This window comes from Halichoerus grypus, chromosome 6 (assembly GCF_964656455.1).
Source record: "Halichoerus grypus chromosome 6, mHalGry1.hap1.1, whole genome shotgun sequence".
Classification (NCBI taxonomy): Eukaryota; Metazoa; Chordata; class Mammalia; order Carnivora; family Phocidae; genus Halichoerus; species Halichoerus grypus.
In genome coordinates, this window is record NC_135717.1 from 158,803,160 (window position 1) to 158,829,132 (window position 25,973).

At 38.1% G+C, this 25,973-nt stretch overlaps 1 protein-coding gene across 5 annotated transcripts in view; it reads left to right on the top strand.

Annotated features, from left to right (window-relative positions):
* ANO4 (anoctamin 4) overlaps window positions 1-25,973 on the top strand; it is a 433,834-nt gene that overhangs the window by 359,043 nt on the left and 48,818 nt on the right. For all 5 annotated transcript variants that reach the window (XM_078076469.1, XM_078076470.1, XM_078076471.1 and 2 more), the window contains 4 exons: window positions 12,831-12,913; window positions 15,163-15,303; window positions 18,174-18,338; window positions 24,819-24,855. In XM_078076469.1, coding sequence (XP_077932595.1) covers window positions 12,831-12,913; window positions 15,163-15,303; window positions 18,174-18,338; window positions 24,819-24,855 — 426 coding nt within the window. The remainder of the gene's footprint in view (window positions 1-12,830; window positions 12,914-15,162; window positions 15,304-18,173; window positions 18,339-24,818; window positions 24,856-25,973) is intronic.

The window sequence follows — 25,973 nt, forward strand, 5'->3', positions numbered from 1 at the left end:
TTCAGTTCAGGTCATGATCTCCGGGTCATGGGATCAAGCCTTGCATCTGGCTCTGCACTCAGCATGGAGTCAGCTTGGGTTTCTCTCCCTCTGCCCCTCCCCCCACTCGCTCATTCTTGTGTGCACACTCGCTCGCTCTCTCTAAAATAAATAAATCTTAAAAAAATGGTATCTCCTATTTTTTGGAAGACTTTGAAAAGAATTAGTATTAAGTCTTCTTTAAATATTTGGTAGAATTCCCCAGTGAAGCTGTCTAGCCTTAACTTTTGTTTGTTGGGATATGTGTGCTTTTATGGCAATAACACACTGTCTTGATTATTATAACATAATAGTAAGCTTTGAAATGTTATTCTTTTTAAACATTGTTTTGGCTATATTAGGGACTTTGCATTTCCCTATGTGTTTTAGAATCAATTTGTCAGTTTCTACCAGAAAAGATGCTGATATTTTTACTGCGATAGAGTTGAATCAAGAGATCATTTTGGGAAGGTTGAAAACTGAATATCAAATATGTCTATCCATGAACATTATTTAACTTTTTATTTAAATGATCTGTAATTTCTCTGTGCAATTTTGTATTATTTTCAGTGTATAGTTTTGGATATTTTGTTAAATTTATCACTATTTAATATTTTTGATTTTTTATAGTTTTATTTCTGTAATGTTAATTTCCAGTTGCTCATTGCTACTATATAAAAGTAGAATTGATTTTTGTACATTTACCTCATATCCTGTAAATATCCTCACTTATAAGTGCTACTAGCTTTCTTGTAGATTCCTTGGGATTTTCAACATAGATGATTATGACATTTATAAATAAATACAATTTTGTTTCTTTTCTAATTCATATGGGTTTAATTTTTCTTACTTTATTACACTGACAGAATAATGTTAGATAGAATTTATGACATCAGACATCATTTCCTTGTTCTCAGTGTTGGGGGGAAGTATTGTCTTATACTATTAAGTATAATGGGAAATACATTTTTGTAAATATCCCTTTATCGAGTTTAAGAATTTTACTTCTATTTCTAGAGACTGAATTTTTATCATGAATGGATATTGAGTTTGTTAAAAGTGTTCATCTGTATTAATAAGATAATCCTGCTTTTTAAAAAGATGGTTGATATATTCATTAAATTGATTCACCTTCAAATACTACAGTGACATTGAATTCCAAAACAAACCCACTTCATCATAATATACAGTTGACTCTTGACAGCGTAGAGATTAGGTTCATCAAACCCTGTGCAGCTGAAAATCTACATATAACTTTTGACTCCCCCAAAACTTAACTACTGATAACCTACTGTTGATTGAAAGCCTCACCAATAACATAAAGAGTTGATTAACACATATTTTGTATGTTTATATATATTATATACTGTATTCTTATAATAAAGTAAGCTAAAGAAAAGAAAACATTATTTAAAAAATTGTAAGGAAGAGAAAATACATTTATAGTAACTGTATCCAAAAAATCATATAAGTGAACCCACACAATTTAAACCCATGTTGCTCAAGGGTCAACTGTATTATCTTTTTTTCTATATTTCTGTATTTGATTTGCTAAAATATTTTTAGGGTTTTTGCATCAGTTTTCATAAATGTCTATAATTTTCTTCCAGTGTTTTTTTGGTTATGCGGTAATGTGGCCACATAGAGGAAATGTTCTTTTTTCTGTTTTCTGGAGAAGTTTACATAAAAATTATATTACTTCTTTTTTATATGTTTGGTAGAATTCACCAGTGAAGCTGCTTGGGCTTGGAGTTTTCTTTGCAGGAAAGTGTTTAATACAAACCTACTCTCCTTAACAGATATAGAGCTCTTTAGATTATCTATTTCTTCTGTCTTCAAGGACTCTATCATTTTATCTAAACTTGCGAACTTATTGGCATAAATTTGTTCATAATAATCTCATATTTTACCTTTGGTGGAATCTTTTGTGATATAATTTTGTTCATTCCTGAAATTGTAGTTCATGTCTTTCTCTTGTTTTTCTGTTCATTCTGCATAGGAATTTATCAATTCTATTGATCTTTTCATGAACAAGCTTTTGCTGTTAATGGTGCTTTTATATTGTTCTTATGTTTTCTTTTTTTTAATTAATTTCTGCTGTTATGTATCCTTCCTCATGCTTACTTTAGGTTTAGTTTGCTCTTCTTTTTTAATTTCTTAAGGTGAATGCCTAGTTCACTAATGTGAGACCTTTCTTCTTTTCAAATATGAGTTTAATGCTATAAATTTCCTCTAAGTACTGCTTTAGTTGTATCCTCCACATTATATTTTCATTTTTAATGAGTTCGAAATATTTTCTAATTTCCATTCTGATTTTCTCTATGACCCATGAGTTATATAGAAGTGTATTGTTTAATTAAAAAAGTTTGGGAGATTTTCTAGGTATCTGCCTGCTATTGATTTCTAGTTTAACTCAGAGAACATATTTTGCATGATTTATTCCTTTTAAATTTACTGAGATTTGTTTTATAGCCCACAATAAGGTATCTCAGCAAACGTCCCATGCCCATTTGAAAAGACTATATATTATGCTGTTGTTAAGTTTTATGTTTTGTAAGTTTCATTTGGGTCCACTTGGTTGATTATTTTGTTTTAGTCATCTGTATTTATACTAATTCCAACTTTATTTGTGGATTCATCTAGTTTGCCTTTCAGTTATATCACATTTTGCCTCATGTATTTTTAAATATAGGATTGTTATGTCTACTTGAAGCCCCTTAGTCATTATGAAATTTCCGTCATTATTCCCAATAATATTTCTTGTTTTCAAGTATGCTTTGATATTAATATTGCCATGCCAGTCTTTCTTTTTTTTTTTTTTTTTTAAAGATTTTATTTATTTGAGAGAGAGAGAATGAGAGACAGAGAGCATGAGAGGGAGGAGGGTCAGAGGGAGAAGCAGACTCCCTGCCGAGCAGGGAGCCCGATGCGGGACTTGATCCCGGGACTCCAGGATCATGACCTGAGCCGAAGGCAGTCGCTTAACCAACTGAGCCACCCAGGCGCCCATCCATGCCAGTCTTTCTTGATTTGGGTTTGTGTGGTATATTTTTCTTTCCTTTACATTTACCTATCCATGTCTTTATATCTAAAGTGTTTTATACACAGGTAATAGTAAGTCTTACTTTTATCCAATCCAGTGATCTCTGCTTTTTCATTAGAATTTTTATACCATTTACCTTCAATGTAATTATCAATACATTTGGTTTAAATATACATTCTTTTTATTTGCTTTATATGTGTTATTTTATTTGTTTTATTTTACATCATTTTCTCTCCTTTTGAATTAGGTATTTTCATGATTTAATTTTTTTTCTATTTATTTTTTTTATTATTATGTTAATCACCATACATTACATCATTAGTTTTTGATGTAGTGTTCCATGATTCATTGTTTGCGTATAACACCCAGTGCTCCTTGCAGAATGTGCCCTTTAATACCCATCACCAGGCTAACCCATCCTCCCACCCCCACCCCCCTCCCCTCTAGAACCCTCAGTTTGTTTTTCAGAGTCCATCGTCTCTCATGGTTCATCTCCCCCTCTGATTTCCGCCCCCTTCATTCTTCCCCTCCTGCTATCTTCTTTTTTTTTTAACATATAATTCATGATTTAATTTTATCTCCACTATTGATTTATTAGTTATTAAAACTTCTTTGTTTTACTCTTATAAGGTTATTCAAGGATTTATAATATACACCTTTCATTTATAACAGCCTTCTTTCAAATAATATAATGCTATTTCACATGTGGTATGAGAACTTTAAAATGGTATATTTCACCTTTTATTTTCTGTCCCTTGTATTATTATTGCCATATACTGCTATTTTTGTCCTATATCTTACTGCTATTCTTGTTATATATTTTACTCTACATGTTGTAAACCTCTTGATACATTGTTATTATTTTGGCTTTCAGCAGGTAATTATCTATTAAAGAGATTGAAATGAGGAAAAAATTCATTTACCCATGTATTTTATTTACTTGTTTTTATGTGCTCTTCCTATCTTTATATTAATCCAGATTTCCATCTGGTATCATCTCCTTCTGCCTGAAAAACTAAAGTTCTTATAATGCAGGTCTATTGGTAATGAATTTTCCCAGATTTTTAAGATCTAAAAATATCTTTGCTTCACTTTAATTTTTAAAAGATATTGTTGCTGGATGTAGAATTCTAGGTTGGCAGGGGGTTTTTTTCTTTCAATACTTTAGAGCATAGGTTCTTAATCAGGAGTGAATTTTGCCTCTCAGGAGACATTAGACAATGTGTAGACACATTTTTGGTTGTCATAACTGAAAGAAAGGAGTGATACTGCCATCTGGATCTAGTGGATAGAGGTCAGGGATGCTGCTAAATGTCATACAATACACAAAACAACACCCACCCCACCCCCCCAACAAGGAATTAAATGGTCTACAATATCAATAGTGTTGAGTTTGAGAAACATTGCTAAATTTACAGTCTTTCTTTTCCTGAAGTCATATGGCCTTGTTGAGTTTCTTTTGGAAGATCATCTGACAATTCTATCTCAGATTATCATTTAATCTGAAGATTAAAGTACCACTAACATATGGACTGTTTTTATGTAGAAAAATGACTTAATATTTTCAAAACCGTTGACACAATGTTAATTGTGTCAAGATTGAAAAACCCTGCCTTAAGGGATGCCTTTCCATTGTGTGGAGGCGTGCACAGTTTTTTATAAGATGTCTGCTGACCTTTTCTTTCTTTTTTTTTTCTACATAAGATTTTCCTCCCTTGTATCTGCTTTGAAGATTTTTTACTTCTTATTCTCAGGAATTTGACTGAGATGTGCTTTGTTGTCATTTTCTTTGCATTTCTTGTAATTGTGGTTCATTAAGTTTCTTGCATCAATAAGTTTAATTTTTATCCAATTTTGAAATTTTTCCAGAATCACTCAATATTGTTCTATAGGTCAGTTATGCCTCGTTCACATTTTTCATTCTTTTTAGTCTTTGTCTCATCTGTAATTGTTTCTATTATTTGTCTTCAGATTCACTGATTTTTTTTTTCTGAAAAGTCTAGTCTTCTGTTAATCCTATCCAGTGTATTTTTCTTTTCATAACTTTCAATTTCCATTCTCAAATCTCAGTCAGTTGGGGCTTTTTATGCCTGGTATTACTCTCCTCATTGTGTTCATGTTTTTTTCTATCTTCCTGACATACAAAGCATACTTATAACAGTTGTTTTATCACCCTTGTTCTATCATTTCTGTCAGTTCTGGGCTATCTCCCTGGGATTTACTGAATTTTCTCCTGTTTATAGGCTTTATTTTCCTGCTTATTTGTATGTCTGGGAATTTTTTATTAAACACTGAAGAGTGTTGAATTTTGTTTTTTATTATGTTTCCTTACTGTTGGACTTTGTTTAGGTATGCAGTTAGCTCTCTTGCAGCCCAGTTAAATCACCTCGAGACTTGTTATTAGCTTGTTAGGGTAGGTCCAGACCCACTACTAAGAGATGATCTTTATGAGGTCTTGTATCAGTTCTGTGTGTTGCAACATCTCTGTACTCTGACTGGTGGGATTGGAAACTTCCTTTAGCCCTCTGAATTCTGAGGATTGTTTAGCTACCATCAAGCAGCCTCATCTAGTTTCACCCCATGCATGTAAAGAGGAGAAGGAACTTCATTGCTGATACCTTGAGCTTTCTTTCAATATAGCTCCCTTCTCTCTGGTACTCTGCCCCACAAATTCTTGCTACCTCACTCTCCCCACTCTAATCTCCCAAGCTCAGTAAGACCACTAGGCTCTGTTTGGGCTCAACCACCTGAATTGTAGCCTGTGAATGACCTCCAAACAATGAGCTGGTGTGATCCTAAGGCTCACCTTACTTATTTCTTTTCTCTCAGGGATCACAGTTCTGTACTATGTCTTGTCCAGTGCTGAAAACAGTTGTTTCTTATATTGAAGCCATTAATCCTTATGGGTAGAAGCAAAAATCCTCAGTCTGCTGTAGCTTGATGGCTTTTTATAGAAGGGAAGCATACACTCAGGCAGGGCCTCAGAGAACTGTGGTCACTTGGGGAAACTGCCATTACCCATGGTGTCTCCTCATCTTTACCAGTTCAGAAGCACTTTTGGAATACCCAAAGCTAATTGGACTTGGGCAAACAGAAACCTCTTCTAAACTCTGCAAGCACTAGTGCATAATCCAGAATGTGAAAATGCAAGTATATGGTAGAGAATATTATTTTATAATGACCATCTAGAGCACCTTCTTCCTGTGTCAGAATACTTAAGAAGCCGAATTAATCATCATATGTTGTTTGAGCTTGGAAATCAGTGTAGCTAGCGAATCCCTAGCACATCAAAAGAATACAATTAATAACTGTTAAATGAGTGAAAAAGGGGAGCAACTATTTTTTTTCTGTTGAATACTTAGTCATCTTTATTTCATTTCATAGAATACCCCAGAGACCGATTTATGTCAGGATACACTTCTAATACCCTACATCAGATTAAACTGCAAAATTTGTATCCTTAGACCCTTGTTTTTCCTAAGTTACAAGTTGGCCACCGCCTATCTGGATACATTGACTTTCTCCAGAACGGTTCTAATAACAATAATTAAGCTTCAGCTTCTTAAAATATAGTCACATTCCTGTTTTTTCCTGGATCCTGAAATTAATTTCATCTTGGCATTTTGGGGTGTTACACAAACTCTCTAGTCACTCATTTACATTCACTTGCATTATTATTGCCAAAGCCCACCTCAAATATTGTAAATTAGCAACCAATAAAAATACTCTGGTCCTCACCAATTTTAAAAATATACAAATAAACTATTATTTTGAAACTGAGATAGTTCACATGAAGATACATTTTTATAGTTTCTCTTGAAAAATTTGAAGATCTGGCCACAGTGCCGTCAGTGGAAACTGAAGAACACCTATCACTTTACTTGGTGCACACACTCCCCAACTGGTCCCACTCCCCACCATTCCCTATTGTGTGGTTTCCTCTTCTAGGTTTTGTACTGATCTCTGGTCATTTTAGCATTTGAGTTTGTGACTCCTTATTAAGCTCATTCATTATGTGTAGGTTTTATGAGTTAAGCTCTCGGGAGGTGACCTCATTCCTCTATTTCTAAGTTCTTGGGAAGCACATCCATGTAACTTCCCTGTACCTTCTCCAAATGAACATTCTCAGAAAGTTATAAAGGACATAAATAATGAAATCATTAGTATTATTCATTTCACTTTTAAAAAGAAGGAAATTAGAATTGGGAGAAAAATGACTATGTGTAATTTCCTAGGAAGAGAATCATGTTGACCAGGTTTCTGAAAATGCTTTGAGTCATCAGACAGCAGGTCACTTTTCTGAAATAAAAATCATCCTTCCTTTTTCCTATATACTGCCTATTTTATTTCTGGCCACAGTCTAACAGAAGTTAGGCTATAGGATCTTTAAGCCCTTGGGATTTTTTCAAAAATAAGGAGTAAACGTGTCTTTATAATTAATTTTCTAGCATTAGACACAATTCTCTTCTGAACTCCCAGGCTAGAAATTTTCCAAATGAAGGATCAAATTAGGCTTTTGAATACCTATTATGTTACCAAAGGGCAAAAACTAGCAGCATGTATTCCTAGCATCTTTGGGAATAAATGTGGGTTTTTCCAGGCCTCTAGAGAAAAAGCATAGATCTAAGGGAAAAAATAGAGAGTAAATGCCAGGCTCTCACAGGGAACCTATAACCTGAGGTATGGTACTTTGGTTTTTATAACTAGTTTCAGCAAAGTCCTCCTCTGGTTCAAAGAGTAGGCTTTCTTTTTCTTTTCGGCTTTTCCTGATTCAATAGAAATTAGAAGCCCCAGATTAGACTGTGACCTTCTAGCTATAAGACAGATAGCATCCCTGGGTCTTACCCTAAATGCCAGTTGCCCCTAGTCATTGTAATAGCCCAAATAACCCTGTTATGAATTGAATTGTGTCCTCCAAAATGATATGTTTAAGTCCTAGCTCCTGGTACCTGTGTAAATGACTTTATTTGGAAATAAGGTCTTTGAAGATGTAATCAACTTAAGACAAGGCCATACTGTATTCCCAGTATGGCTGTTGTCCTTACAAGAAGAGAAAATGGAGAGACAGACACTCACAGAGTAGGATGCTTTGTGAAGACAGGCAGGGAGATTGGAATAGTGCTTCTGCAAGCCAAGGGATGCAAAGATTTCTACCAACTACCAGGAGCTAGGAAAAAGGCATAGAAGATACTCTCCTTCAGAGCCTCCAGTAGGAACTAACCCTGCCAACATCTTGATTTTGAACTTCTAACCTCTAGAACTGTAAGAGAATAAATTTGCTGTTTTAAGCTCCCCCACCAAAAAAAAAAAAAAAAAAAACCATGTTAGGCCCAAATCCCAGTTCTGTCATTTACTTAGCCATGTGAGTTCTCTGGACCTCAGATTCTTCATTCATAGGATGATGAAAATAATACCCACCTTGACAGATTTTTGAGAAAATAAAACATAGTACCTAAAATGTAATAAATTTTTACTATACAGTGACTAAATAGTGCAGTATTTCAACCCTGCCATGGAACCCAATGGTATGCAGCTTAAAGGGGAGATTTTCCTGCATAAGACTCTCAAAATGCCTTAGGAAGGTGACAAAAAATAGTAACTCAGTGGGTTTTTTCTTCCTGTTTGCAAAATGTTAACCATGGTTGTACTTTCCAAAAAAAAAAAACCTGTATCAGTTAGGATGACTACAGTTAACTGCTGTAATACACAAAAAGCAAAACCTAGATATTTAGTAGAACCCATGCACATGAGGGGCACCTGGGTGGTACAGTTAGTTAAGCATCTGACTCTTGGTTTTGGCTCAGGTTGTGATCTCAAGGTGTGGGATCAAGCCCTGCCTCAACCCCCCTTCCCAACCCACCCCCCCCCATGCTTGCTCTCTCACGCTCTCTCAAATAAAGAAATCTTAAAAAAAAAAAAAATGCACATGAAACCCAGCCAGGCGTTTCTGGTTGTCAGCCTTCTACATGGTCATTTAAGTACCCAGGTTCCTTTTATTCTGTGGCTCTATCCCCTTCTGGATCCTTAGAGTCCTCTCCATTCACCCCTCAAAAGAAGAAAAGAAGGATAGGGGTGATACAATTCCTAATTTTTTAGTCCAAAACTAACATAGATCACTTCTGTTTACTTTCCATTTACCAAAACGTGGCCACATCTAACTGTACTAAAGGCTGGAAAATGTAATCTAACTATGACTAGAAAGATAAGAAATGGTTTTGGTAAATGCATAGAAGTCTGCCACAAATTGATTTGAAATTGACTATAATTGTTCTATTTAAGAAAATGATAATAGAGGATGGCCTGCAGAACACTCTGTCGTGTCCTTTTTGTGTCCTTTATGGGCTACATGTGACAACCTTCTCAACTGTGTACAATTCTGAGCCACGTATCCTGGTATTTGAACACAAACCTACCTGAACACTAACCTTGACCCTTCCTATACTTAAATTCAGAAGTCTCAGATTTTTCTAATGCTGTGAGGGTTGTTATTTGGCATTGATGTTAACACATCGGATGAACTTCATTTGTGGGTAGATTAGGTAAGTAGTACAACGTGGTATAGAGTAGAAAAGGGAGAGAAGAGAGCACTCAAAGCTCTGTCTTATCACTAAAACTAATAACGTTTCGGATTATTGTGGCTTGATATTGCCCTATATAAAATATGTAAGGGAAGTAATTTGTAAGTTTTTTCACCTTTATGCCTCATGCAATGTCTCAGTGATTGAATGGGGTAAGCATTCCAGATTGGCAGATGGCTTTGCACCACAGGATCATTCAGGGACTCATATTCCTACAAAGAAGTTGTTTACCATCCTCCCAGACCTTGACATCATTTGCATAATATCGTCTGAGTTGTGTGGGCTCCGCCTATCCAAAAGGGTAAAGAGAATGTGGAAGAAGCACCCTCACTGTCTTAAGATATCAACAGGCAAGTGGCATACGTCACATTGTTCTGTTCACACTCCACTGGTGAGAACTGTCCTTTGGCCATATCTAACAGCAAGGAGATCCGAGAACTACGGTATAGATGGGCAGCCATGATACCAGCAACAGTCTTTTACTGTGGAAAAAGGCAAGAATGCATCTTAGAGGTAGGTAGTCCTTGCCACAGGGTCCATGCAACCAAGTAGTAGGAGTAATAATTAGAATAGAATGTTATTGGAGCACCTGGGTGACTCAGTCCATTAAGCGTCCAACTCTTAATTTCAGCTCAGGTCATGATCTCAGGGTCATGAGATTGAGCCCAGCATCAGGCTCTGTGCTGGGCGTGGAGCTTACTTGGGATTCTTTCTCGCTCTCTCCCCCTGCCCCATTCCTGTGCTCTCTCTCTTTCTCTCTCTGTAAAAAAAAAAAAAAAAAAAAAAACATTCACAAGATATAATTGCATGTTTTTCAAACTTATACCCTAATTTCTTCTAAGATTTAGATAAATAAGAAAAGAATAATTTGTCACATTGCTTTCATTTTCATGACAGCATGTCATTTGTACATTTACCGTGCCTCTCTGGATGCCAGTCACTGTGCTAGACCCTGGGGATATAAAGACAGCTAATATATAGCCCTTATTCTCAAGAAGCCCACAATTAGTGATAGACACTCTCAAGTTTTTCTCTTGTTTTTTAGGTGCTGAATGCTATGCTCAGCACTGACCTAGAGTTACCTGCACAACTCAGCATGTGTATAGAAAAGGTTCAAAGGGAGTGATTGCAGAACACATAGGGCCAAATCTGGAAGCAAGAGTGGGATTGGCTAAATGGACCCAAACAGGGAAGAACACTATAAGCCGAAGAAACAGTGTAGGCAACGCTAAGAAATTCACGTCACAGCTCACCTGTGAAAACTGCTAGTGAGGTAGCCTGGAGTCTAGGGTACAAGTTAGGGCAGAGAGTTAGACACAGGCAGGGTCATCAGGAGCCTTGCATCCTGGGCTGGTAATGGGGGCTTTTTCTGTAGGTGGTGTGGCTCCTTGATACCCACACCTGGTCAGACCTTGTTTTCAAAAAAGCATTATCTACATAGAAAGATAGATTGGAATCTGAGAAGTTCAAAATGCTAGCAGTAAGGTTAAACCTTCTGATACTTTGAGAAAAAGGTATTTTAGACCAAATTTTTGTGGAAAGAATTCCATAGAGTAGAAAATCTTGACAAAACACTTAGAAATTTTAAGCCTTTTGAGAATCAATCCATAAAAGAAATAATAGTTTTTAATCAAACTTATAGTACTGAGTGATACAGTGGTAGAAGACAAATATGTATATTAACATAAAGCCGGCTTCAAAGGAGACAAAGAGGAAAATGTGAATTCACGATGTAAGGCGGCATGTAACTAGATACGCTCAAAGTGCAGTGGGCTCCTGGGCCTGGGAGTATTTAGGCAAGGAAATTTAAATCATGGAATAATAAGGGTGTGGGATTGAATATTTGCCTTGAACGGAGACAACCTGTATTTGATTATATCCTAGTTCATGGTTAGAGATAGCAGCAGATTCTTCCTCAGATGTATTTTCACACAAAAACACAAAAGAATGGCAATTGTACAAGCAACTAATTTCTTCTCATCCTCCCAAGTCACGGAAGGGAGGAAGAGGATTATTAGCCACAAAAGGGAATTACTGAGTAGAGCTTCTCTCTCCTCCAGGCAGGATTCAGCACATGCTAGGGAGAAGAAAGGGTGGAATATTTCTGACAGCCACTGGTCTGTCGTAGAAGTCAGTTCCTTCAGATGAGACCCCCAGGTGGGGTGGTAGGGCCAGTAGGACAGACTGGATGCGTCTCCTGTGGCCTTAGGCTGTCCTAGAACGGTCCCCCATCAGGCCTTTCTGAGGCCAGAGTGTACAGTCCTGACTAAAGCCCTGCTTTAGAAAATCCTGCCTACCAGGTCGGCCCTGGACCCTTGCCTCTGTAAGTCTAAGTACCATAGCAAGGCCCAAGAGAGATGGACCCACAAGTTCTGTCTCTTGGATGTCTCTATGATATCTTGTGTTGCAGTCATCCTCCAAGTTTGAGCGTGTGTGTATATATGTGTGTTCTGTGTCCTATCATTTGGCTTGTGACTTCCAAGGCAGCGAGATTATGTCTTGATTATTTTTTCCCCTCTGTCATTGTATAATAATTGAATTGAGTAGAAAGTTACTTTGCCTGAATGAGGATAAACCTCCAGATTTCCCTGGGTGGGAAAACCAGCTACCCCACGCCTCATTAAAAAAGGTTCTTAACGGAATTTGCACACTTTTTCCTTTAATGTAACAACAAAGAAATAGTTTGGGGGAAAAAAGAGTAAAATAGTAAAATTGTTTCTTTCAATAAAAAAGTAAAATATGCTTTACATAGATATTTGTTGTGAAGAGGATTTGGGACAGCATCACTACCAGTCAAATACATGTAAACTGCTAAGTTTTATTTTTGCTTTTCTGCCCTTACCTGTCCCCTTGCTTTTAAAAATAAATACTCTATCAATGAGCAAGATGTTGGTAACCTAGTTTTCTGTATTTTTATATCCCGGGAGCTTTGTTATTCTAAGTCTGTTCTGCCTCGACTTGAAAATCAGCTTAATTTAATTCTAAATGAAATCTCTAATTTTTCATTATGTTTGACACAAGCTTAGTAATTCTCAGAAAAGGTCCTTGTTAAATGAAGCTGAGCTAGAAATTCTGATATTCAAGGATGCTACACAAACAACTGTCATTCTCTGCAATGACTTCATTATTCAGTGACAGTTAACAGCACTGTTTTATTTAAAAACATCTTTGTGTTTCTCTGCTTGTTCCAGCGACAGTTTTCCTGGAGTTCTGGAAAAGAAGGCGAGCCGTAATTGCCTATGACTGGGATCTGATAGACTGGGAAGAAGAGGAGGTTTGTATTATTTACATCAGAATTTTTCAAAAAGCAAATCAACAAACACACAGTCCTCTTGAGTTACCCCTCTGCTCTGTGACAGAAGTCAGGTTAACTCATAAAGCATTTCAATACCTGTCTTTGCAAAAAACAAAAACAAAAAAAACTTCAGGTAGTATAAAAACGAACAGAATTTAAAAGAAGGAAAAGACAATATTGTGATTGCTTTGTAGTTTAAGATTCTGTGGCTCAGTAAAGCATTTCACTTGTAGGTAGAGACATCAGAAGCATTAATAGTAAGGTTTGTTTAGTTTTCTTAAATGGTATCCATTTTCTTTACTTTAGCAGGAGAGTATTAGTCTTACAGCTCTAGGTACATGGAAGGAAACCTCGTGAGAGAATTCCAGGGAAAAGTTTCTGTGAGCTCTCCAGAAACCTTGGACAGTGCCCAGAGCTGTAAAGGCTCAGAAGTATGACCTCAAGTCCATAAATGCTGAGGGGAAACCACTCCTCAGAAGGCCTCCTTGGTAGAAATGTCTAAATGCCTCTTATTCTAGCCCGTGGTACTCAGATTGCAATACAGAAAGCCCTAACTAGCTTCATGACTTCTTCACGGAGAACCCAGTGTATTAGTTTTCTGGGGCTGCTATAACAAAGGACCATAGACTGGGTGGCTTAAACAACAGAAATTAGTTGCTCACATTTCTGGAGGCTGGAAGTCTGAGATCAGGACGTTGGCACAGTTGGTTTCTTCTGAGGGCTGTGAGGGCAAGATCCATTGCAGGCTCCTCTCCTTGTCTTGTAGACAGCCGTCTGCTCCCTCTGTGTTCACATCATCATTTCTCTGTGCATGTCTGTGTCTAAATTTTTTGTAAAGAGCCAGTCATAGTAGGGGTCATTGTAATGACTTCACTTGACCTTAATTACCTCTGTAAAGACTGTCCAAATGCAGTCATACTCTGAGGTACTGCGGGTTAGGGCTTCAACAAATGATTTTCAGGGGAAGGGAGACACAGTTTAGCCCACGACACCCGGAAACACAGGTCTAGCTCCTGATCGGCCTCAAGTCCCTGGACAATTAACTCAGTGACTCTTAGATGACACTCACAGCCTGATAAATTCAGAGTTTCCCAAAGAAACAGAAGATTCCAGGTCTGTTCTGTTTATATCTTCAAGTGTCACTTCCTAAAACAAGTGAAAGAAGGCAGAACCTGTTTATAACTGTATCTCCCCCCGTCCTTCCCCATTACCTGTCACTGAGTGAAGTCCAGCCTTGGGCCTCTTGTGCAGGAGGAGTGAGGCTGCCCTTCCTCCTGCACACCCAGGCTACTGCCAAACTGTGCCCGTTGTCCAGAACCTGTCTTCTGTCAGCTCCTTCTTCACTTCCTGTCGGTCTCTCCATCTGAGTCCCGAGCATTTCTGCCTGGGTTAACTCAATCTCCATTTCACCAGACTTTCCACTCATTTCCCTCCTCTTGAAAGACATTCACGTAGAATAGGTACTTAATTAACCAGAACCACTTTAGCATACCCTTTTGCTGATTTCCTGTTCCTAATCCCATAATTGCTTTTTAGTCAGAAGCTTTTCACGTTAGATGGGATTCAACTAAATGAAACAAAACCTCAGCTTGATGTAGAATTAGAGCCGCCTTGATTTTAGCTGGATTTGAAGGATGTTTACCTTGTTTTCAATACCAATTAATACATTTAAAACCTACTGGTTAAAGGTGAATGATTCTTACAGGAGCTTATTAAAAAGTAGATTCACATTTTTGGCTGCCTCAATTGAAAAAAAAATTTTTAATTGTAGGAGGAAACTAAGAATTATATTTGCCCTTGTAACTCACAACATGAATTCTAGGCATTTTGCTGTTCAGAAACTTTCTTTTCCCTAGTGTCCATAACATTCCCTGGTAATAAAAGTAAAAGTTTAGTAGTTGTTTCAAACTGCTAGGGACAGGAGAGGCGGTCCCTTTTCTCATTCTGTTTGTTTCTTCAAGCACAGCTTAATAAGAAACAGAGACACTTAACTATTAGTCTAAATTACACTGTCTTGGTGATAATAAGTCTAGATCATCACCCTTTAGATTTTCTTCAAGTGGCCAATTTCCAAACCTTTAAACCTGGGTCTCTGAGCCCACTTCACTGATTGACTTATTAATGTGGTAGCTGTTGATTCAGTTTTACAGTAGAGTATAAAAAGTTTTTTTTAATTGGGTGTATATATCTCTCCAATGCATAAAAAAATGTGTCTGTTTGTTCTTCAGGAAGAAATACGGCCCCAGTTTGAAGCCAAGTACTCCAAGAAAGAGCGAATGAATCCCATTTCGGGAAAGCCAGAACCATATCAAGCATTTGCAGATAAATGCAGCCGACTTATCGTTTCTGCATCTGGGATATTTTTTATGGTTTGAAACTTTTCTACAAAACTCTTTGTTTCATTAAGTACACTGTAGCGTGGTATCAACAATAATCAGATCAGGCATTTGCATAATTCTACAAAACATTTTTGCACATTCTGTTATTTACTCCTCACGGAGACACCATGAGGCGGTCAGAGATGGTACACTGTCCCTGTGTTCCAGCTGGAGCCACTGGGACTCCAGAAGGCTAAGGGGCTTGTTCAGGATCAGCCAGTAAACAGCCAAGAGCTTCAGTTCTTTCTGCTTGCCTCTTTGTGCCTTGCTGAAAGGAAATAAAAGTTGAGATAGGCCCTGCAGCAGGGTTTTTCAAACCTTTTGCTTGCCGTGCCCATACAAGAACTACATTCTCTGTCATAACCCAGTATACGCCATGCCAGGAGATGTATAAAACTAAACAGAGTAACTGAAACAATGCTCACCTTTGCAATATGCAATACTCTGATTTTTTTGTTTTATTATAGTCTATTTTTTAATGCCAGCCATAACCCCCTAAAATTGATTTCCAGATTCACTAATGGTTATGTCAGTTTGAAAAACACTACCTTGAACCTAGGTTGTTGGCTTTTCCTAAAAAGAAGTCCTTTGGTGATCAGCTTTGACCCTGTTAATCACTGAACAGAACTTAACGCAAATTTTTCAGAAATGTCATTTTAGAACGGTTAAGTCGTGGTTAGGATTCTCCTTTCCTCTTTTCAAATGGTGGAGTGTATAAATAGGTATTGTAGATCATTAGATTAGGAAGGACAAGATGACAGCAGATCTGGACATACTACCTGCCCCCCCTCTTTAGCCAAAGAAACTGGGGAGATGAAAGGGTGGTCAGCATGCCCAGGAGTCTCTTGGCTCAGACCAAGATTCAAATTCTACAGACACTGCTCTGTAAGCAATTGTGTCATCCTTTGACTTTAATAAGTACATTCATATTTATTGTCTTGCTTTTTGTTTCTTACAAGACCTGTAGACATAGAGTAAGTTTTTCCTACTCTAAGATGGGCAACCTAGAGCATAGGAAGCCAAAGCCATAGAGAGGACAAACTATGTGTCCACAGTCACAATGCTAGGTAGAAGCTGAGCCATGACCCAGACCTGACTTCTGACTGAGTCCAGTGAGGGGTCCATTCCACCACATTGCCACCCTAAAATTCAGTGTAGATTTCCCCGATCTCCCCATCAATAGCTCGAAGATTAAGATATGGGCAGTTGTTAGTGTAGTAATTTTGGCCAGTTCCAGCTAGGGTTTATACTCAAGCTTTTAGAGCATGTCACTCATAGGAAGCCAAAAACGGTGTAAAACAGAGGACTGCTTCTAGCAATCTCTAAGTCAGCAGAGTCCATCCTGAGGCTCAGCTTAAAGTTTTTGATAACTAAGTTAGTAAAAGTATTTACTCCGATACATTGAGTCACCTAATGAAAGACACAAACTTTTTGGAGTCTCAGGTTCCCAGTAGATAGAAGACATGTCGTGTTCTTGTCACATACCATGAAATCTTCAGAGAAAGATCTCTCAGTTCAATGTTCATAACTGATTAATAAGAGATTATGTACCTATCAAATAGTTGGCTTGTTCAGCAACAAATAGCTGAATATTTATTATGCACCCGTAATTATGCTAAGGTGCTGTACAAACCATGGTGAGCAAAACAGATGCCGTACCTGCCCTGATGGAGTTTACAGTGCCCCCCTCCCCTTTATCTGCAGTTTTGCTTTCTGGGGTTTCAGTACCTGCAGTCAACCCCAGGCCAGAAGCAGATGATCCTTCTGACATATCATCAGAAGGTCAATAGTAGCCTAATGCTACATCACAGTACCTATGTCATCTGCCTCACTTCCATCTCATCATGTAGGCATTTTATTATCTCACATCATCACAAGGAGAGTGAGTACAGTACAATAAGATATTTTGAGAGGAAGAGAGACCATATTCACACAGCCTTTATTACAGTGTATTACTCTGTTTTATCATTAGTTACTGTTATTAGTCTCTTCCTGTGCCTAATTTGTGAATTAAACTTTCTCATAGGTATGTATCTATAGAAAAAAACATAGTATATATAGGGTTTGGTACTGTCCGAGGTATCAGGCATCCACTGGGGGCCTTAGAAATATCCCCCATAGATGGTGGGGGGGGTCTACTGTACTTTCTAAATGGGGGAGACTGTCAATAATCAAACTAACAAATTGTTAGAAATTATAAATAGGATACTAAAGAAGAGTATAGGTACTATATAACAATAACAAAGTCTGAGGGTCATGAAAAACTTTAGTTATGAAGTGGTTCTGGAGCTGAGGTGTGAGGGAGGAATAGGTATTAACTAGGCCCTGTGTGTGTGTGTGTGTGTGTGTGTGTGTGTGTGTGTGTGTGTGTGTGTGTTTGGCTTTAGGCAAAGGAAATGGTCTTGAAGTTTAGCCCATTTGAAACCATGAGGGTTCTGGAGTCCCCAGACAAAAGGGAATATGGCATTCCATGAGGTGGAGAAAGTCTTGCCACCATTAAGGCTTTGCTTTTATCCTAAGAGTAAAAGAAACCAATGAAGAGTTTTACGCAGAAGAGTGACATCATAAGATTTCCATAATAATAATGCTCAATCTAATACACTGCTTAATAAAATGTCACCCCATAGCTTACACAGTTTATCAGCTTTCAAGAACGATGGTTCTTCTATTTGAATAACAAAGAAAATACAGGCAAGAGAAAGTATTAACCACAGTGAAAAGTTAGCATTTTATTGTGGTTTTTTAAGTCAGTACTGTCATTTCCTTTTCTTGTTTTACAAAGGTGGGATTTTGCAGTGGTGGGAACTCTCCTCCTGAGACATTCCACCACGGTGCTCACTGGCTCTCTGTCTTCCTCCCAGATCTGTGTGGTGATCGCTGCCGTGTTCGGGATCGTCATTTACCGGGTGGTGACTGTCAGCACTTTTGCTGCCTTTAAGTGGGCGTTAATCAGGAATAACTCTCAGGTTGCAACCACAGGGACTGCCGTGTGCATCAACTTCTGCATCATTATGCTGCTGAATGTGGTAAGTGAACTACAAGGTAACTAGCCTGATGGATAAACTCTGTGGTCTGCGGTTTTCTTCTGTTGCTAAAGGGACCCAGCCTCGGAGGGGTGAGTCTGTCATGTAGCACTGATGGCTGGGCGGCAAACTGCCTGGCAGGAGATGCACTCAGGTCTGGGGATTGAGAAGCTTGAGTCAAATCTAGGCTCCAGGATTTTCTATAGTGGAAGGCACTAGCCCTCTCTGAATCTTCGTTCCCTTAATTTACCCAATAAGATAACACTGTTTATATACCCCTTGGGGAAACTTAGAGAAAGAACTTTTTTTTTTTTTTAATTTTATTTATTTATTTGACAGAGAGAAACACAGCGAGAGAGGGAACACAAGCAGGGGGAGTGTGAGAGGGAGAAGCAGGCTTCCCACTGAGCAGGGAGCCCGACACGGGGCTCGATCCCAGGACCCTGGGATCATGACCTGAGCCAAAGGCAGACGCTTAACGACTGAGCCACCCAGGCGCCCCGAGAAAGAACGTATTTTAAAGGCCCAGCCCAGAATCTGTGACATAGCTCAACAGGGCTGGCTCCCATTTCCTTTTGATTCTGAATGACAGGAAAGTGGTCAGTATCCAAAGTATTGTTTGAGATAACCCTGCAAGGGACACATCAGGAGGGTACACGTTGCTTGTGTTAATTTCAGGCCTTTTTCAATTCTGTATTTCAGCCCGGATGTCTCCCCTGAACCCCATACATCCAGCTGCCTACTCCACCACCCTCATCTGAACCCCTCTCTTCCCTCCAATATCAGTTCCTCCACAGCTCCCCCCGTGGTAGTGGCTCAGGCTGAAAACCTTGGCATTACCCTTGACTCCTCTGTTTCTCTCAGTGTCTGTTTCCAGAGTTTGATCACTTCTCACACATCCCCAAGTCCCACCTTGGTCCACGATCCCAGTAGCTCCCACCTGGGATATTGCGGTGCCTTCTTAACTGGTCTCCCAGCCCCCATGTTTGCTCCCTCAGTTTAGACTCATCACGGCAGCTGGTGCGAGCTTCTTACCTGTGAACCAGCTCCTGGCACTGCTCTGTTCACCATGTCCAGTGGCTTTCCTCTTGCTCAGAATAAAAGTTCACATCTTCATGTGGCCTCCAGGGCTCTCCTTCTGGCCCCAGTGACATCTCTGACCTTGTCTCCTGCCTACTCACCCTGCTTCTCCTGCTCCAGGCTGGCCTTCCCTTTGTTCCCTGGATGTGCCAGCCATGCTCTCACTCTAGGGATTTTTACTTCCTCTTCTCTCTGCCTGGAATATTCCCCCCCATGGGGTCTGTATGGCTTAATCCCTCACCTCCTTCATTTCTTTGTTCAAATGTTACTTTTCTAATATCAGGTTTCCGTGGTGACTCAGTTTTAGAATTGTAACCCACTCCTGCCATCTAACAATTTCCTATCCCCTTGCCTGCTCTATTTTTCTCTGTGGTACTTATTACCATATAATACACTGTTTTTAATTTATTTTATTATCTGTCTTCTCCCTTGGAATGTAGGCCCATGAGGGCAGAAACTTTTGCCTGTTTTTTTTAATTTTATTTATTTATTTGAGTGAGAGAGAATGAGAGCACGAGAGGGAAGAGGGTCAGAGGGAGAAGCAGACTCCCCGCCGAGCAGGGAGCCCGATGCAGGACTCGATCCCAGGACTCCAGGATCATGACCTGAGCTGAAGGCAGTCACTTAACCAACTGAGCCACCCAGGCGCCCCTTTTGTCTGTTTTTTTTACTCTTGTTATTTCCCAGTGTCTGGAACAAGGCCTAGCACATAGTAGGCTCTCAGTAAATTGTTATTATTTGCAGAATAGTATTATTTGCTGACATTTTTAGATTTGAGGTCAACCTATACATAAAAATATTGACGTTAGAGATTTTTAGCAGGGAATAAATAAGATAATGTATGTAGAGTGATAGACATGGAGTAGCTGTTCAATTAATTATGGCTCCCTCACCCTTAGTTTTGTTGCATCCTAAATCTGGGCCATAATGCTGAAATTCATCACTAGAAAAGGGTTTTCCAAAGGCCAAGTAATTTAATGCTATTATCAATATAGTTTAATCTGTTTGGATTGTCATTTCTAGCTCCTTAAATAATTCTAAATTCTATAACCAATAAACTCAAGAGTGATTCTTAAGAGAATTCAACCTACCCAATAATAAAAAACTTCATTTAGGATTCTTAGGTGAGCAAGTCATCACTGAGCTAATGAAATATAGTTGATTTATTATTATTACTGCTATTACTGTTACCATTTATTATTAAAATACACAGGGACTTCTATATTATTTTAGAAAAAAGTTTCAGAATACAGAAGTTCTAAAAATGAAATAAGAGCAGTTGCTAAACCACTTGACATGATGATTGTATAAGTGTGTGGTCAAGTGGAGGTTGAGAGTGGATGTGTGGCACACCCTGGCCCTCTCTCCTCCAGGACTCAGCTTGTCTCAAAGTTAATTGTGGAATATATGCATTGTAAAGGGGAGTGATTCATGGTGAAATTAACCAGCCAGAGTAGTGAAATATTCTGTGTCCAGGTAGTTTGCAATGAATTAAGGCCCTCTTTTTCTCTAATGTCTTATTGAAAATTTAATTTATACATCTTAAGAAATAAATACATGCAGTGAGTCTATAAATACATGGTTGCTCATACATTTTGAGCAGACATACCAATGTTGTCAGAATGATACTTTGTTGGACTGGAAATCACTTATCTAGCAATCTCTACTTCATGAGACACAGCCGAGAAAAGAGAAAGTAAACTAAAAATGAAGAAGGGAGCATAGGGAGTGGGAAAACTATATAGTTATGGACATTGCAAAGCACCTACTATGTGCTGGGAGCTAGACTACTAGGCATTTCTATGCTTCATCTAACAAGCATTTCAGAGTCACCAAAATGGATGATGTAGAGTCTACACACCAAAGCTAACATGTATTATTTTTATGAATGCCCTTAAGGGGTATTTTCATTTATTTTAGGTACACGTGAACACCTTTGGTGTTTTAATTTCTCACCAACATCAGACTGAAAAAACAGAAGGTTACTAAAGCAAGAATTCTTTTTTTTTTTTAAAGATTTTATTTATTTATTTGACAGAGAGAGAGACAGCGAGAGAGGGAACACAAGCAGGGGGAGTGGGAGAGGGAAAAGCAGGCTCCCCGCAGAGCAGAGAGCCCGATATGGGGCTCAATCCCAGGACTCTGGGATCATGACCCGAGCTGAAGGCAGCCGCTTAACCAACTGAGCCACCCAGGCGCCCCTAAAGCAAGAATTCTGACAAGGGCAGGAACTGATAAGCCAAGGGGAAGGAAAGAAAATAAGAAACATATGTAAGAACTTTCAAAGCAGCATCATCCAAGACCCTTCTGTGCAGAAGCAATCGCCTTACTCTCCTCAGCCCATGTCTGATGACATCCTCATCCCAGCAAACACGTTTCTAGTCCTGTCTTATGCCCTGAGGCCTTGCAGGTTCCATTACGAAGGCAACTGAGTGTGTAATATAGTTTGGAAGGATTTTCATCAGAATATCCAAAAAATAAAAAAGTAAGTCCTTAAGCAAACATCACATAAATAACAGGTGACAGACTAATAACTATAATGTAGCTTTGACCAGTTCAGAACTAAACTATCTACTGACTTCTGAAATTACTTAAGATATTTTCATGACCCTACAATATACATTTTTTATAGCTACATAAATTATTTTCAACTACTTGAAATTTTGGCCATACTGGTCTTGCAAAAAAAATAATCATTTAGACATGAATCATTAATACTTTCCATTAATCTAATATAAAAACCTTGAGATCTAGATTGGTTTTTAACTTCTGTTCATTACAGCCTGTAATTTTTAAATAATATTGTTATAGATCACATACCCTGTTTCTGAGTTTCTGCTAGAGTTGTCCAACCCTAACTGAAGAAGCAGATATATAAGGATGCCTATTTTCTAGATTTTATGACATCTATTTACTCTTGTTTGTTTTGTTTTGTTTGTGATGTGTATTTACTCTTATGTAGTGTATACTCTAAAAATAAAATAAAATTTATTTTATAAAAAATTCTGGATCTGGGGGCACCTGGGTGGCTTAATTAGTTAAGCATCTGACTCTTGATCTCAGCCAGGTCTTGATCTCAGGGTAGTGAGTTCAAGCCCTGCATTGGGCTCCTAGCATGGGGCGCTCTTTAAAAAAAATATTCTGGATCCCAACAAAATATTATACTTATTAGTGACTGGTTAAGGGGCACTTACTAATTTTCATTTTATTTCTTCTTGAAAAGTAAATACCTCAAAGATGGAGTGAATAGGATGGATTTTCTTGGTCCTTGTCATACTGTTTTAATCCCATTTTGCTTCACTAGTGACCAAAGAACATCTCAATATGGTGGTCAGAAACAAAAGATGCCAACAAAGAATATATCCCAGGAGGAGACTGAAAGTTATAACCATCCTTTTTATTCAGCCATACCAATATGAATCCAATATTTCATTATACTCTAAACAGTGAAAACCACAGGGTTTTATTTGAGAAAGAAGTGAACCAGAAAACATGGCTTGCATCAGAACAAGCCCACATACGTTGATTGGGTGGACAAGATCAAATTAGAAGTACTCATAACTCCTTTTGGAATTTTACTTAAAATCAGAAAGCTTTTTGTCAGTTACAGATTTTAACTCTTAGAATTTGTGGCATCCAGTTTGGAAACAGATTTTCTACTGCTTTTATCAGAACAAACCTTCCATGATTTCTATCTGAACTGCCTAATGAGAAGTCAGACCTTTTCCAGAAGCCACTCATCTAAAAGTCTCTTGCTGGTCATCAGGCCCTCTGCTTATTTGTCCCTTTTGGTTGCATCCTGCTCAAAGCCTCACTGTCCATCCCCTTGCATTTTCAACATTTATAAAATGTTCACAGATGCTATGGATCCCAACTGTGTCCCCATATACTTTGCCTTATTTTTCAAAAGGTTAATATTAATCATATTTTGACTCCTGTGCTATTCCTTTTTTAAGTTCCATTTTTTTTTCGGTGTCCAAACCAAAATAACATTGGCATGTCACCAGCTACCAAAACCTTTGAGACAGGAGTGCAAAGTGAGGCACTTGGACAAAAGCATGTCAACATGAAAGATCTAAAGGATAAACTGGACAATCAAAAATTGTATTTTGAGAAAGGTGGTCTACCAGTCAAACCTATTTTTCCTTGAAAATTACATAACTTTAATGATAGAGTGTAACAGTAAAATATATTTTATTAAAACATCTGTCCTAATCTGTGGTTAACCAGTATTTTTAAGATAAAATTTAAATGTATGACTATACCACAGGATTTCTTATTGAAAATTACACCAATCTCTTCTAACTTTGGACTCTTAAGAGTCTGTGGCTTCTGTACACAAAATGTGATACTATGACCATATTAGTTATCTTACTATATAGCAAAACCAAGTTTAGAGTCATACAATCCGTATTTTACCTAATTCTGTAGTTAGCAGAAGTCTTGGATAAGAGAATTCAGAGGTTTGGAAGGACCTTAAGATCAATGAGTCCAATACCCATTCTCAATCACATAAAAGAAAAACAGTGGTCTGAAGAAGAGATGAGGTAATGTGCCCAAGCTCTACAGCTTGCTGGCTGGTAAAGTCATAATTCCAGCCTGGGGAATTTTAACTAGGTCATTTTCACTACTTTAAATGTGATCTTAATTTTCATGTTGTTCCAATCCATTTGACCAGTTTTCCTTTCCATTTTACTGTCTCTCATTTTAGAGAAGACACTTGTTCTTTTTCTCAATTTATACCCTCTCTGGGGAATCTCCTAGAGCTGGGTTTGCCCTGAACTGTGCCCCCTGCACTTCCATATACAGATTCATACACAGGTGTGTGTGTGCGCACGCGCACACACACACACACACACACACACACACACACACACACTTTCCCTTCCCTCTCAGGACCCTCCATTTACCAGATGGCTGGGTGAGTTAAGGATGCATCCAATGTACTAATGGAAAAGCAGAGTATCAAAAGCTTAGGAGTTCCTAGTAAGGTTTCATCACTTCAGTATTTATGAATGCTCTAATCTAGAAAATACAGCCAGTCCATAAACAGTGAGATTACAGAATCTTACCATCAGATCAGTCTTAGAGATGCTGAGGCCCAGGAATGTTGTGATTTGCCCAGCTCATTTAGCAAGCTGGCAATTAGTGGCAGCTAGCCTTGTTGCCAATTAATTATTCCTACATAGGAAGTGAGATTTTAAAAATAGTAAAATGCGACCTTGTGCATTTCTTTCTTGCCCTGAAAGGACACAACTGTTTGTTTACCATGTGTTCATTGTTGAGTAATGGGCGGTTAATGAAATTATTTTCACTCGTGACGTGATTGCCTATTTCCTTTATAATTATGGATTTTGTAGCATCTACAGCTTTTTTGTTAAATGTATGGAACTTATTTTACAGCTTTATGAAAAAGTTGCGCTTCTTCTGACAAATTTAGGTAAGTGAGACCCTTCTTATTTCATGGTACAGTATTGTGGTCTGGGAAGTATCTTTTCAAAGACTGATTTCTGAAACACTGCTCAAAAGAAATACTCTTTTTATTTCGAACTGCATACAATAATTTGTTCTTTGCCTTCAACAGGACATTTTAAATACATCTAGTAATTGGGGGATCATTTCTATTTAAAGCTTTAAAACCTGTCATAAACATTATCTATCATGAGCTAATGTAGTTTGAGGCAGGTTTTCTCTTAATGCACAAAAATATAGCATCACAAAAGTAGTAAAGTACCCAAAATCATTTAGAAAAGTGTTCATTTGCTATTGCCTACAATTTTTATTTAATTAAAAATGTATCAAGTTTTTGTGGTATATAAAAACCACAGCAAGGTTAGTTGCTTTGAAGACTGGGGACCTTCTACTAGGAATGTAGGTGGCCTGATCATTACTGACATTTATAGAAATAACATTCACCCTAAGAACATTTCTCTGACTCCATAAAACATTAGAACAATCTGGTAGCTGGCTATACACGGTACATTTTCCATGTTTTCAAGATAAAGAAATTGTCCCAATTTTATTAATGAAACATTAGTCATTTTACTCTATGCAATTTGAGAAAATTACATGCTCCCACACGTAAACCTATTTTAGCACATTCCCATATGTAACTTGTCCAGAGGGGGGGAGAAATCACAAAAGTGCTCTTATTTATAATAATCATAATACAAGATGCCATTTATTGAGCCTTTCTATGTGCCAGATCAGAGCTAGATACCTGGAATATCTCCTTTAATGTCGATAAAATCCTCCATCATTACCACGCCTTGCCCAGAAAGATAGAAAGAGGTTTATATCCACAGAAGAGGTCACTGCATTAGCAGATTGTGTCCAATGGCACCTTGATCCAGGCTGGCAAAGTTTCCAGGGAGATACAGCTCTGGCCCATCTGTGGTCAGGATACCTGGGCACCCACCCAGCTGGCTAACAACCTGGGAGACCTTCCTATGTAACCAATAGTTAAGTAGCACAAGTGAAGTAAAGCTAAAACCCTTAAAAAATCCTTTGTCTTTTTTCCCTCAACAGCAGTACAGCCTTGTTAAATATGATTCTCCT